General features: G+C 33.8%; 1 protein-coding gene across 3 annotated transcripts in view; it reads right to left on the bottom strand.

Annotated features, from left to right (window-relative positions):
- The window catches only part of LOC138324869 (scavenger receptor class F member 1-like), a 28,673-nt gene extending 13,714 nt beyond the window's left edge, over positions 1-14,959 (bottom strand). For 2 of the 3 annotated variants that reach the window (XM_069270085.1, XM_069270086.1), the window contains exons 1-3: positions 14,804-14,957; positions 6,931-7,143; positions 4,436-4,681 (exon numbers count right to left, since the gene is read on the bottom strand). In XM_069270085.1, coding sequence (XP_069126186.1) covers positions 4,436-4,681; positions 6,931-7,143; positions 14,804-14,873 — 529 coding nt within the window. In that variant the 5' untranslated portion in view covers positions 14,874-14,957. Of the gene's footprint in view, positions 1-4,435; positions 4,682-6,930; positions 7,144-14,803 lie in introns of all 3 variants that reach the window. The other variant, XM_069270087.1, reaches the window with a different exon arrangement.
- Between the last annotated feature and the right edge of the window lie 498 nt (positions 14,960-15,457).

Genomic DNA, 15,457 nt, shown 5'->3' with positions numbered 1-15,457 from the left:
TTCTAAAGTGTCTGTTGAGATTAAGAGCTCAGAGCCTGATAGCGTCTTGGAGAAGTACTCTTCCTTCATTTCTGAAGGTTTTGTTTCACTTACTAGTGATATCACCAACTTGAAACCTGTGAAGATTTTGAGAGATACTGGGGCTTCTCATTCTTTGATATTAGATGGCGTAGTGCATTTGTCTGAGGAGACCTCATGTGGTAGTAGTGTTTTGCTTCAAAGTGTAGAGTTAGGTTTTGTTAATGTGCCTCTCCATTGTGTTTATTTAAAGTCAGACTTGGTTACTGGGCCTGTCACCATTGGTGTTAGACCGGAACTTCCCATAGAGGGCGTGTCGTTCATTTTAGGCAATGGCTTGGCTGGAGAGAAAGTTAGGGTAGATCCCTTAGTGTCCAATATTCCTGATAAAACAGGTGGTGCTGACACTATTCAACAGGAATTTTCTGGTATTTTCCCTTCTCGTGTTGTAACTCGTTCAATGAGTAAGAAGGTTTCTGATATTGCAGCAGTTGAGTATCATTATATTCCAGGGTTAGGTGACACTTTCTTGGCTCATGATATAGAGAATATCGGGGGCAAGTGTGATCTTTTGAGCAATCCTATAGACTTTAATAGTGATAGAGTTGTTCCTAACAAGGATACTTCTTTGGCTGACATGATGAGTAAATCATCTTTGTCTAGAGAGGAGCTTATAGTGGAACAGGAAAAAGATCCTGAAATCTCCCTATTGTGTAATCGGGCTTCGAGTGAGGAGGAAGCTGAGAAAGTCCCAGTTTGTAACTTCCGTAGGTCAGGTGTGTTAATGCGCAAGTTGCGCCCCCCTGATGTGTCTCCCGAAGAAGACTAGAAGGTTGTCAATCAAATAGTTGTCCCACCGAGGTATAGGCAAGATATTCTGAGTTTGTCTCATGACGTACCTATGGCAGGGCATTTAGGTGTGACCAAGACTTATAACTGAATCCTAGATCACTTCTTTTGACCCAAGTTGAAACGGGATGTGGCTGATTTTTGTAGGTCTTGTCATACTTGTCAGGTGGTAGGGAAACCTAATCAGAACATCCCTGTGGCACCTCTGCACCCCATGCCAGCATTTGAGGAACCATTTAGTAAAGTTAATATAGACTGTGTAGGTCCTCTACCCAAAACTTAGTCTGGGAATGAGTATCTTTTAACTATTATGTGTTCTTACACACGCTTCCCTGAAGCCATTCCACTGAGGAATATTAAGGCCCCTAACACCCTTTCATAGTCGAGGCTTTGGTTAAATTCTTTACACTGCTTCCAAAAGCTGTCCAATCGGACCAAGGTTCGAATTTCATGTCTGGTATTTTTCAACAAGTTATGTATCAGCTCCAGATCTAGCAGTATAAGTCAAGTGCTTATCACCCAGAGTCTCAGGGTGCGTTAGAACGTTTTCATCAGACATTGAAGAATATGATGAGATCTTATTGTTTTGAAAACAAAAGAGATAGGGACGAAGGCATACATATGTTGTTGTTTGGCGTTAGAGAATCTGTACAAGAATCTCTTGGCTTCAGTCCCTTTTAATTTGTGTTTGGACACACTGTACGTGTAATTTTGAAAGACAAAATTTTGGACGAAGATTCTAAAGTGAATCTTTTAGAGTATGTGTCTAACTTTAAGCAAAGGTTGACGTTGACAAGGGCATGTGAACTGGCAAAAGAAAATTTGGCCGTTACTCAAACCAAAATGAAAACATGGTATGATAAAGATGCCCGTGCAAGAAGTTTTGATCCAGGTGACAAATTTTTGGCTCTATTACCAATACCGGGTCAGTCTTTGCAAGCTAGATATTTTGGACCTTATGTTGTTGCGAAAAAAGGTCGATGATGTTAACTACATTGTACAAACTCCAGGGAGGCGCAAGAAAACTCAATTATGTAATGTTAATATGCTTAAGAAATATGTAGATAGAGACGAGAGTAAGACCTCTCAACCTATTGCTACTTTGGCTTCTGTACAATCACAAAGTACAGCTAATATTTGTAATTTAGACTTTGATGGTGGTGTACAAAATGTAGGTTTAGCTGTGGTGTTAAGTTACGGAACTCAGATAAGCTCGCGAACTTGGACAATAAACTGTGTCATCTATCGGAAAAGGAACGCAATGAACTGAAAGATTTGATACTTGGGTTTAAACATTTGTTTCCGGACACACCAGGCAAAACAGATGCCATTTATCACGACGTGGATGTGGGCGATGCGCCACTAGTCAAGCAACATCACTACCGTGTTAATCCTTTGAATCCTTTGAAAGATGAACACTTAAAGAAAGAAATTCAATACATGTTGGACAATGATATTATTGAACCAAGCAAAAGTGAAGGGAGCTCTCCATGTGTTCTGGTGCCAAAGCCAGACAAGACATACCGATTCTGTACTGACTTCAGAAAAGTAAACTATGTCAGTAAAACAGACTCTTATCCAATTCCAAGGATTGACTCGTGTATTGACAAAGTTGGCAAAGCCAAATATGTAAGCAAGTTTGACCTGTTGAAAGGATATTGGCAGGTGCCATTAACAGAAAGAGCTAAAGAAGTGTCGGCATTTGTAACCTCACAAGGTTTGTACCAGTACAAAGTTATGCCGTTTGGTATGAAGAATGCCCCGCCAACATTTCAACGTCTTCTTAACAGCGTGATATCAGACCTGGAAGGCTGCGATGGATACATTGATGACGTCAACTACTACCACGACACGTGGGAAGACCATCTACGCGGGATTCGCGAATTCTTCTAGAGACTCACTACCACGAAATTGACTGTAAATTTACTGAAATGTGAATTTGTCATGCAACTGTTGGAGTTTTAGGCCATGTTGTAGGACAGGGGCAGGTTAAACCTGTTCAGGCCAAAGTAGAATCAATTATAGATTTCCAGCTCCTGGAGGCAATAGAGAGCTGATGAGATTTCTTGGTATGGCTAGATACTACAGAAAATTTTGTCAGAATTTCTCTGTTATAGCAGCTCCACTTACTGCTGACACTTAATGTCAAATTTGTCTGGTCAGACGAATGTAAGTCTGCCTTTAAGAAATTGAAAGCCATACTATCAAACTCACCAGTTCTGACTGCTCCAGATTTTAATAAACACTTTAAACTGATTGTTGACGTCAGCGATGTAGGTGTTGGTGCTGTTTTGATGCAAGAAGGTTCTGAACAAATTGACCATCCAATTTGTTCTTTCTCGAAAAAGTTTGACAAACACCAGATAAATTATTCCACCATTGAGAAACAATGTTTAGCGTTGAGTTTGGCCTTGAACCAATTTGATGTGTATCACTGCACTACAGTTGTGCCTATGTTGGTCTTCACCGACCACACCCCTTTGACATTCATTTGGAAAATGAAAAACAAAAATCAAAGTATTTTCAGGTGGAGTTTGAGTTTGCAAGAGTACAAGCTTGACATCAAACATATCAAAGGGAAAGACAATATTCTGGCTGATGCTTTATCAAGGATTTAAAAGTTACCTGATATTTCAAGAAAGTTTCCTTTTCAAGAAAACTTTCTTTTCTTTATGGAGGGGTGTGTTATGTATGACACTAAATACATGTAGCTATTAGATAAGGGAGATAACTCCTATAGCTATATTATCAATACATCCTATAAAGTTCATATAACTAATTTAGGTTATAGAACTTTCTATAATATTATAATGTATAAATAAATATGTTTGTAAACATGTTGATTATAAATAAGGATCTAGAATGATCTATTTCCAGAATGTTCTGTGTATTAATTTGTTTACTGTGTTTAGTTAGATATTTCTAGAAGTAGAAGGTTCTCCAATATTTGGAGAGCTTTTGTGATTTATCTGTGGATTGTTACAACGAATTTTGTGGATTTATTCATATTGCCTGGAACTTTACAAATTATCTGTGGACATTCATTTTCCTCGTGGAGTTGTGAACATTATTAATTTGAAACCTGGAAGGATCAAGGATTATACCAGGGCATTCGCATACAGATAAGTAACACTTTAAATCATCGTATTACTCTTGTACCACCACCAATTACTTTAGATAGTGTAAACCATCTCTGTATTATATTGTATATATAATTAAATTGTGTTTTGAATTTAGCTGCTGGTTTCTTATTTCTGTTATTCGTTCTTGTAACACCTTGTTTAATTACTAAAAGTGTTAACTATAAACGAAATATTGGCATCTTGGTATTTGTATTACTTATTTTAAAAAAGTATATATAGCGTCGAAAAGAATTCTAATTCATTAGAATTATTGGTAATTCTGAGCCGTTTTTCTTCTAATACCCTCACTTCTGATAAGCCTGACATAGTTATGTATGTACACAAATGATTTGATGGTATCTGCTCTGCCCTGTGCCTACAGGAGTTTTTTCTCACTTTTATTTTGATGTTACATTTAATGCATCTTTACAGTCTTTTTAACTTACCGAAAACATATACCTCACAGAGCTCAAGAAAAGCGTCATCCCAGTACCATGTTCTAGCTTTTACTGTCCGGTTACTGTAGATGGTAACATACCGCCCGATACCTACACACGGCACGTCCTGTGTTGCTGTCATTAATGCTAGCGACGCAGTGTTGTCCTGGTAACATCGTACGCCTGATCTCCAGTCGGATGTGTCAGACAGATAGATCTCAAACCCTCCCAATCGCGTAAGCGTCAAGTCTTCGTCTGTTAATAGAAAAGACCAATGCTTAACTCAGATCTCTAGAATTTTTAATCCATTATGATAAATATATAATAATAATATATTTTCATTTCAACAAAGTTTATTGACATGATGTTGCAGTCAAAAGGATTGAATAACATGCAAAGCCTATATAAATTCTTTCCTTGGGTGGATAATTGGTTAAGATATTTGAAATGAATAAATATATAACAACAAAACATAGAAAAGGTAACTACATGTAGTAGGTAATATATACATATTACATAAAAACATACATTCACACAATCACAAACACATACATTACAAACTTAATACAGATATAGCAATTTTTAGACTAAGGTATGGGAAATAAATACATATGAAGCACAACATTTCAATAAGAATGACAAACAGTTAGTCGGTTTGACCAAATGTCCATGTGCATTATTGATGCACAGGCCAAAATAATCCTATCTGATATTGTCTGAACTTGTGTATAATTTTATATATTTACTAATTATATGATAATTTGATATTTATTAATAAATAATTATTATAGTAAAGTTTAAAGAATCACAAACTAATTGTTTAAAAATTGGTTTATTAACACACAAATACAGAATTATTGTTCAACTGGGTTCCACTGGAATCACGGATTATATTATATTCTGAATTCGTAAATATATTTAATTTAGAAGCTTAATGTCGTAAATCATTATTGGGAATTAGGCAGGAAGAAAGTGTAACATTTCCTTTGTGGACGTCCATGAGCAGAAGTGGAAATTATGTTATATCGATAAAACACGGCACAGTCTAAAAGAGAAATGCATATTTAGGTAATATTATGATAAGTTAAACATTATCATTGCGAATGAAGGAATTCGACAAAGAATACAATCATATAAGTATGATGACAAATAAATCCATTTTTGTGAGGTAGGTAACACGAATAAATGTTAAATTTGATATAAAGAAGTTCTATTTGTTTCTATACAAAATCCGACTTTCTGATTGGCATATTGTTTTTTCTATGAAGAAAATATCCAAGACTGGCGCAAACACTCGACGTTATCATGACGTCACAATAGAGACGTCGACGTTGAGTATTGATTTAGAAAAAATTCCTTCGGAAACTCAATAGAAATACATTTAAACGTATATTTTGTTATCAAGTAGTCTGAAAATTTATTATAAGCATTAATGTAACTTCTTTTTAACTTCATCGGATATGAAAGAAATTTTGTTTGCAAACTTTTGTGAGATTCCGGTACGCGGATTCACACAGTTAACAAACCATATTTCTTTCATATCCCAATGAAGGTTAAAAAAATAGTTGCATAACTGCTTAAATGAAAGCACTTGAATACAGATTATCGATCAGCGGAGTAGAAATGTGCGCGATGGGCGAATTTGTGATACAGGTACGAGTTAAAATCCCTATATAAGGTTAATATTGTTTTTGTCGTAAAATTGGTACTATCGGACTATTGTATATACATACATATCTTAAATCTAAGAGACTAAACAGTTTCAATCTATTAGACTAAAAATTGCATCACAACAAAATGGAAGTGTTCAGTTGTTATACGATCATAAACAATGACGTTCATATAAAAATGATATAGTATTCATATGGAAAACGAAACTAAAAATATATATTACCTAGACTCAATTCGTGCGATTGCCGTTCCGAACTATCAGCTATAGTTTTGCCTATACGTAATGCCGAAAATGAGACAAAATAAAGTAAATTAGATTACAGACGAGTCCATTGTTATAAAAGGAAACCATATTGTTGAAAAGCCTTCGAATTTATGCGATGATTGCCAGTTAAGTGTGTGCGTCCGTGGCCTGTTTTCCGATGGCTCCTAATCCCAGTACAACTAATATGATTTTATTTGTTTCCCCAATTTCCCATCACCATTACTTCCTCCATATTTTCAGCCCGAAAGAGAATAACGAATGGAAAAATAATATGCATAGATAAAACCATGTCACAACACTGTAGGCATGGGTACTTGTTTTGACTGATATCAAGTGAATACTATTTATCTATGAATACTGTAACGTCATTGTTCATGTGCTTAATTTATATACAGAAAAGATTAATATAAATACTAGATGGCACAGTTATTCTGTTTACTGTTTCGATGAGTTTTCCCGTTCCCTTGATCGCAAAGATATGCCGTTAGCTGAAGCTACAGTTATACGATGTCCATTATATTAAAAACTGATGTTTGAAATAAAACACTTGTTCTGTGATAAGACTTACGTCTGTACAAGATTTTCACCCTTTCTATGACGGACTGTTGCCGTAGATCTACCTGCCACCAGACTTCCTTATGGCCCACGTCCGTGTGTGTACAACAGCTAGTGGCTATCATCTGTGAGGTACATCCGTCCACGGCTTTAGAACTGACCCATCCAGTGATTATCGTATAAGTAGAACTTTGATTTGTTACAACATCACCAGTGGCAAGGTTTACTGTAAACAGAACAAGTGTTTTATAAGTATTTAAATTACAATTATTTACATATTTGTAGCCAACTAATGTTGATATGCGTCGACGATGGGAAATCTAACTGCCTATTTTGATAGGGAAATACTTTGTTTCTCCGATGTGCATTTAGATGAATTTTTACTCCACTAAAGCTACGTGAATAATATGGTGTCGTGACCTAAATTTGACCTAGAATGTAGGACATATTTCTAATATCCTATTGTCAGTGTAGGTGTTACTTGAGCTTACCTGAAATCAAAATAAAATAACTGAAAACGTGTTTTAATTATAGGGAAAGAGAAAATGCTTAGTTAACAGACGATACCATCAATTGAATGTAATCTTATTAATCCTCGTCACCAAACCTATGTGATTCTAGTATGAAATTATTTTAAACAGGCCATGTCTACATTTACATACAGCACTGAACATCAATCTCTAATTTTCATCAAAAATAATTTAGTATTTAATGCTAAGATAAAACTTGTTTACTAGTTCACTGTGACCTACTTCTTCAGATTTCCATCTTTTTTCTGAACTGAAATGAATAAAAACTGAGAAAAAACAATTTCCACTGTAATATTAAACTAGGACTTCAACAATAAAAAAATCACGTTTCATCATTTGATCTTTGACTTCTGAAAAAACCAAATGGGACAGCTTTTTATTCGACTACAGCAGGGTTAGCAATTTAAGTCGGTAAGACATTGTTATGAGTGTGACATGCAAAGGTGAAATTGAACACGATTTTTATGCTTTTCAGTCCTTGTGGCTTTTTTTAACTAATGGACAGTTTCATAGAAAACATCAAAGATTTATAGGTGTATTTTGCATAACTTCAACAATCCTGCTGATCTTCAGAAGCTTTGATTTGATAACACCTTTTTTCATTTTCTCAAAGAAATATATGTGTCTCTGGTAATGTGAATACATCAGGCAAATACGTAAAAAACTTATATATCATTTGCATCATACGTAAAAACTTATATATCATTTGCATCACTTTGTGCATACACCATCAACCTGAAAGTGTCGACATATTTTATCAATCGTCCTACCAGTAAGAAAAACGCAGTACAGTACAGTACCTATACATTTAGTTTAGTTTATTTATTCTTGCACTTATACTATTGATTTTTTTCGTTTTCTTTTTAAAGGCCCACTACCTTTCCGAAACGGTTTTTAATTTTCAAAATTGGAATGCAAAACGAGATTGATAATTTTGTAGATTCCAAAAAATTGTTAGCTTACTGTTAATACTAGGCCTGTCATCACCCTTTGCACATTTGAAATAATGTAAATTAAACGTTAATTTTCATAACGCGGGTCGTATTATATTTCCCGCCGTCGTCCTAACTACCGAGCGTTAGTTGACTATCGCTGAGCCAGACGGTAAAACAGCGAAACGAATCTTCACTGTAAATATAGTTTACGCAGGAAATCTGGCATTTGTTTGGTATTGTAACCTCAACTTAGGCCATCTGTATATGTTTCCTTATGTTATTAATATTTTTAAAAACTAGCAATACTATTCCTGAACAAAAAAAAATAATGTGTTTATAGGTACTGTGATATATGTGTCATATCCTTCCCTGTTGTTAATTAACTCTATTTAAATATGAAAGTAATGGAATTGTTGAAAAAATTCGGGAAATGACGTCATGCAACAACCCCAACAAAACATTGTTCTTGTATCACTGGAATAACACATCTAAACAATGGTACGAGAATACTTGTATACTATACATTGTTCTTGTGTCACTGGAATAAAGACATCTAAACAATGGTACGAGAATACTTGTATATCTAATACATTGTTCTTGTGTCACTGGAATAAAGACATCTAAACAATGGTACGAGAATACTTGTATATCTAATACATTGTTCTTGTGTCACTGAATAACGACATCTAAACAATGGTACGAGAATACTTGTATATCTAATACATTGTTCTTGTGTCACTTGAATAAAGACATCTAAACAATGGTACGAGAATACTTGTATATACTAATACATTGTTCTTGTGTCACTTGAATAAAGACATCTAAACAATGGTACGAGAATACTTGTATATCTTATACATTGTTCTTGTGTCACTTGAATAAAGACATCTAAACAATGGTACGAGAATACTTGTATATCTAATACATTGTTCTTGTGTCACTGGAATAAAGACATCTAAACAATGGTACGAGAATACTTGTATACCTAATACATTGTTCTTGTGTCACTGGAATAAAGACATCTAAACAATGGTACGAGAATACTTGTATACCTAATACATTGTTCTTGTGTCACTTAAGAATAAAGACATCTAAACAATGGTACGAGAAAACAATGATATAATAGTTCTGTGTCACTGAAAAGACATCTAAACAATGGTACGAGAATACTTGTATACTAATACATTGTTCTTGTGTCACTGGAATAAAGACATCTAAACAATGGTACGAGAATACTTGTATACCTAATACATTGTTCTTGTGTCACTGGAATAAAGACATCTAAACAATGGTACGAGAATACTTGTATACCTAATACATTGTTCTTGTATCACTGGAATAAAGACATCTAAACAATGGTACGAGAATACTTGTATACTAATACATTGTTCTTGTGTTCTGTATACACTTGAATAAAGACATCTAAACAATGGTACGAGAATACTTGTATACCTAATACATTGTTCTTGTGTCACTTGAATAAAGACATCTAAACAATGGTACGAGAATACTTGTATATCTATACATTGTTCTTGTGTCACTGGAATAAAGACATCTAAACAATGGTACGAGAATACTTGTATACCTAATACATTGTTCTTGTGTCACTTGAATAAAGACATCTAAACAATGGTACGAGAATACTTGTATACCTAATACATTGTTCTTGTGTCACTTGAATAAAGACATCTAAACAATGGTACGAGAATACTTGTATATCTAATACATTGTTCTTGTGTCACTGGAATAAAGACATCTAAACAATGGTACGAGAATACTTGTATATCTAATACATTGTTCTTGTGTCACTGGAATAAAGACATCTAAACAATGGTACGAGAATACTTGTATACCTAATACATTGTTCTTGTATCACTGGAATAAAGACATCTAAACAATGGTACGAGAATACTTGTATATCTTATACATTGTTCTTGTGTCACTGGAATAAAGACATCTAAACAATGGTACGAGAATACTTGTATACCTAATACATTGTTCTTGTGTCACTGGAATAAAGACATCTAAACAATGGTACGAGAATACTTGTATACCTAATACATTGTTCTTGTGTCACTGGAAGAATAAAGACATCTAAACAATGGTACGAGAATACTTGTATACCTAATACATTGTTCTTGTGTCACTGGAATAAAGACATCTAAACAATGGTACGAGAATACTTGTATACCTAATACATTGTTCTTGTATCACTTAAAGACATTGTACGAAATTATACATCATGTTTGTCACTGGAATAAAGACATCTAAACAATGGTACGAGAATACTTGTATATCTAATACATTGTTCTTGTGTCACTGAATAAAGACATCTAAACAATGGTACGAGAATACTTGTATATCTAATACATTGTTCTTGTGTCACTGGAATAAAGACATCTAAACAATGGTACGAGAATACTTGTATATCTAATACATTGTTCTTGTGTCACTGGAATAAAGACATCTAAACAATGGTACGAGAATACTTGTATACCTAATACATTGTTCTTGTGTCACTGGAATAAAGACATCTAAACAATGGTACGAGAATACTTGTATACCTAATACATTGTTCTTGTGTCACTGGAATAAAGACATCTAAACAATGGTACGAGAATACTTGTATACCTAATACATTGTTCTTGTGTCACTGGAATAAAGACATCTAAACAATGGTACGAGAATACTTGTATATCTTATACATTGTTCTTGTGTCACTGGAATAAAGACATCTAAACAATGGTACGAGAATACTTGTATACCTAATACATTGTTCTTGTGTCACTGGAATAAAGACATCTAAACAATGGTACGAGAATACTTGTATACCTAATACATTGTTCTTGTATCACTTGAATAAAGACATCTAAACAATGGTACGAGAATACTTGTATACCTAATACATTGTTCTTGTGTCACTGGAATAAAGACATCTAAACAATGGTACGAGAATACTTGTATATCTAATACATTGTTTTTGTGTCACTGGAATAAAGACATCTAAACAATGGTACGAGAATACTTGTATACCTAATACATTGTTCTTGTGTCACTGGAATAAAGACATCTAAACAATGGTACGAGAATACTTGTATACCTAATACATTGTTCTTGTGTCACTGGAATAAAGACATCTAAACAATGGTACGAGAATACTTGTATACCTAATACATTGTTCTTGTATCACTTGAATAAAGACATCTAAACAATGGTACGAGAATACTTGTATACCTAATACATTGTTCTTGTGTCACTGAATAAAGACATCTAAACAATGGTACGAGAATACTTGTATACCTAATACATTGTTCTTGTGTCACTGGAATAAAGACATCTAAACAATGGTACGAGAATACTTGTATACCTAATACATTGTTCTTGTGTCACTGGAATAAAGACATCTAAACACAATGGTACGAGAATACTTGTATACCTAATACATTGTTCTTGTGTCACTGGAATAAAGACATCTAAACAATGGTACGAGAATACTTGTATATAATACATTGTTCTTGTGTCACTGGAATAAAGACATCTAAACAATGGTACGAGAATACTTGTATACTAATACATTGTTCTTGTGTCACTGGAATAAGACGACATCTAAACAATGGTACGAGAATACTTGTATATCTAATACATTGTTCTTGTATCACTGGAATAAAGACATCTAAACAATGGTACGAGAATACTTGTATACAATACATTGTTCTTGTGTCACTGAATAAAGACATCTAAACAATGGTACGAGAATACTTGTATACCTAATACATTGTTCTTGTGTCACTGGAATAAAGACATCTAAACAATGGTACGAGAATACTTGTATATCTAATACATTGTTCTTGTGTCACTGGAATAAAGACATCTAAACAATGGTACGAGAATACTTGTATACCTAATACATTGTTCTTGTGTCACTGGAATAAAGACATCTAAACAATGGTACGAGAATACTTGTATACCTAATACATTGTTCTTGTATCACTGAATAAAGACATCTAAACAATGGTACGAGAATACTTGTATACCTAATACATTGTTCTTGTATCACTGGAATAAAGACATCTAAACAATGGTACGAGAATACTTGTATACCTAATACATTGTTCTTGTGTCACTGGAATAAAGACATCTAAACAATGGTACGAGAATACTTGTAATATCCTAATACATTGTTCTTGTGTCACTTGAATAAAGACATCTAAACAATGGTACGAGAATACTTGTATATCCTATACATTGTTCTTGTGTCACTGGAATAAAGACATCTAAACAATGGTACGAGAATACTTGTATATCCTAATACATTGTTCTTGTGTCACTGGAATAAAGACATCTAAACAATGGTACGAGAATACTTGTATACCTAATACATTGTTCTTGTGTCACTGGAATTAATAAAGACATCTAAACAATGGTACGAGAATACTTGTATACCTAATACATTGTTCTTGTGTCACTGGAATAAAGACATCTAAACAATGGTACGAGAATACTTGTATATCTAATACATTGTTCTTGTGTCACTGGAATAAAGACATCTAAACAAATGGTACGAGAATACTTGTATACCTAATACATTGTTCTTGTGTCACTGAATAAAGACATCTAAACAATGGTACGAGAATACTTGTATACCTAATACATTGTTCTTGTGTCACTGGAATAACGACATCTAAACAATGGTACGAGAATACTTGTATATCTAATACATTTGTTCTTGTGTCACTGGAATAAAGACATCTAAACAATGGTACGAGAATACTTGTATATCCTAATACATTGTTCTTGTGTCACTGGAATAAAGATACATCTAAACAATGGTACGAGAATACTTGTATATCTAATACATTGTTCTTGTTCACTGAATAAAGACATCTAAACAATGGTAACGAGAATACTTGTATATCTAATACATTGTTCTCTTGTGTCACTGGAATAAAGACATCTAAACAATGGTACGAGAATACTTGTATACCTAATACATTGTTTCTTGTGTCACTGGAATAAAGACATCTAAACAATGGTACGAGAATACTTGTATACCTAATACATTGTTCTTGTGTCACTGGAATAAAGACATCTAAACAATGGTACGAGAATACTTGTATATCTAATACATTGTTTCTTGTGTCACTGGAATAAAGACATCTAAACAATGGTAACGAGAATACTTGTATACCTAATACATTGTTTCTTGTGTCACTTGGAATAAAGACATCTAAACAATGGTACGAGAATACTTGTATACCTACTGGTCACTAAGACAAGTGGCCCGATTCATGCGCAAACTGTGCTCTAAGAAATTGTGCAATATGGATTATTGACAGTTTATACTTACAATAAATTGTAGGTGCTTCTGATAAAAAAATGTCTGTGCTAAGATTAATTTCATTCCATACACATAAAGAATTAAAATATAGTTATATAATCGGATCCGTTATCAAGAAATAGGTTATTTGCCATCAGGTGTACCATTAAGTTTACATATTAGTTATAATAATGATTCCGATCCGTAACGCAGCCCGATGTATATTTGTTATCCATGTAATATTAGTAAATGGGATGTAATTCGGTATCTGTACGAGTATATAATCAGTGTCCCTGTCTAATTGCTCTGTGTCACACACAAGTGCATTATGATATGTACTATTAATAGTTAACCGTTATTAAATGTAAGTAATATTGTAATATATAGTGTGTAAATTATACATGGTATAATATATGCTTGAAGTCTATAACCAGTTTAATATGTTAACCTGTAAATGGTTTATCGTCGTTAAGATAATGAGTAATTATTCTCTCTAATTGTCCTTAAGTAATATTTAACGTGACGCTACCAGAATTGGTACACTTTTAATGCAGTTGCAGCAGAATGTTTTATATTACAATCTAAACTGACTGTTCCTTAACAAACAATAAGGTGCTTATAGTAACTGTTACAATTTGCATATGTAATATTCTTTCCTGTTGCTAATTATCGCTATTTAAATATGAAGATAATGAAATTATGGCAAAAAATCCGGGATGGCAAAAAATCCGGGAAACGACGTCGCGCAACAACCATTTGTTAATCACGTGTAAGCATCAATTTATCAAATCAAATTTGAGAGGTATACCATTTTGGGTACTTGAATCCGCTGCAACCGGGGCTGGACCGCGGACGCCTCAAAACTCTATATTTATAAATATTTGCACTGCTGGCAAGTAAACGATGGTAAGAGAGTACTTGTATAACTTATAAGTTATTCTTGTATCACTGAAATAAAGACATCTTTACCATAGTTAAATTGTGTTTGTCAATTAACCTACCCTTGCAATACTTACGAACACCATTGTTTCAGCGCGTTATTCTATCAAAATAAGATATCGAATTATATATTAAACAAATAAAAAAAATAACTTTTTAACTTACCTGCTGCGTTGACCACTGCTGACATCAACACGACTGACCAGATGACAAAAGTATACTCGTTAAAACCCATGTCTTATAGGTAGCAGGGAATCTTGATCATTTTTGTAGTTTTAGTTCTCCAACTAGGAAGTTCATAAGGTCAAGTACCCGGCTAACATAGGTATTCACGCATATAGACTATAGACATTTCCTTGTGACAATAGCATTTAAACGCGAATATAATCGGCTATTCATAATATATGTAACCATTATCATGCCGACGTGTTTCATGTCTTTTACACATATCTAAATGCTTTAGTTCTTTAATATTCCTACCATTAACCAACTTTTATATCTGACAAAAAATGATATCAAAATATGATGTATGGGTATTCGTATCGTAATTATTTGTGCATTTTTGTATTATTTAGGCTTACAATGTATACGTAATGTTGTTACCATTTCTTTGTTACAGTATTAAATGTAGTAAGCTGTCAATACTGGTTCATTTGTATACCTTGTGGTATTCTATTGTGTCTATTACGTAGGTTGGATTGAGTTGATCCGAATATTGATCATTTAAGGATTTGTTTGTTTATTGTTCACTTAATATAACCTGGTGCCGGAACTGTTTTCAAGTATTTGCGATATGTTAAATGATTTTATTTATTTTAG

Source organism: Argopecten irradians, chromosome 6, assembly GCF_041381155.1.
Source record: "Argopecten irradians isolate NY chromosome 6, Ai_NY, whole genome shotgun sequence".
Taxonomy (NCBI): domain Eukaryota; kingdom Metazoa; phylum Mollusca; class Bivalvia; order Pectinida; family Pectinidae; genus Argopecten; species Argopecten irradians.
The sequence above is the reverse complement of the archived record's forward strand: the minus strand, read 5'-3'. Positions and strand labels throughout refer to the sequence as shown.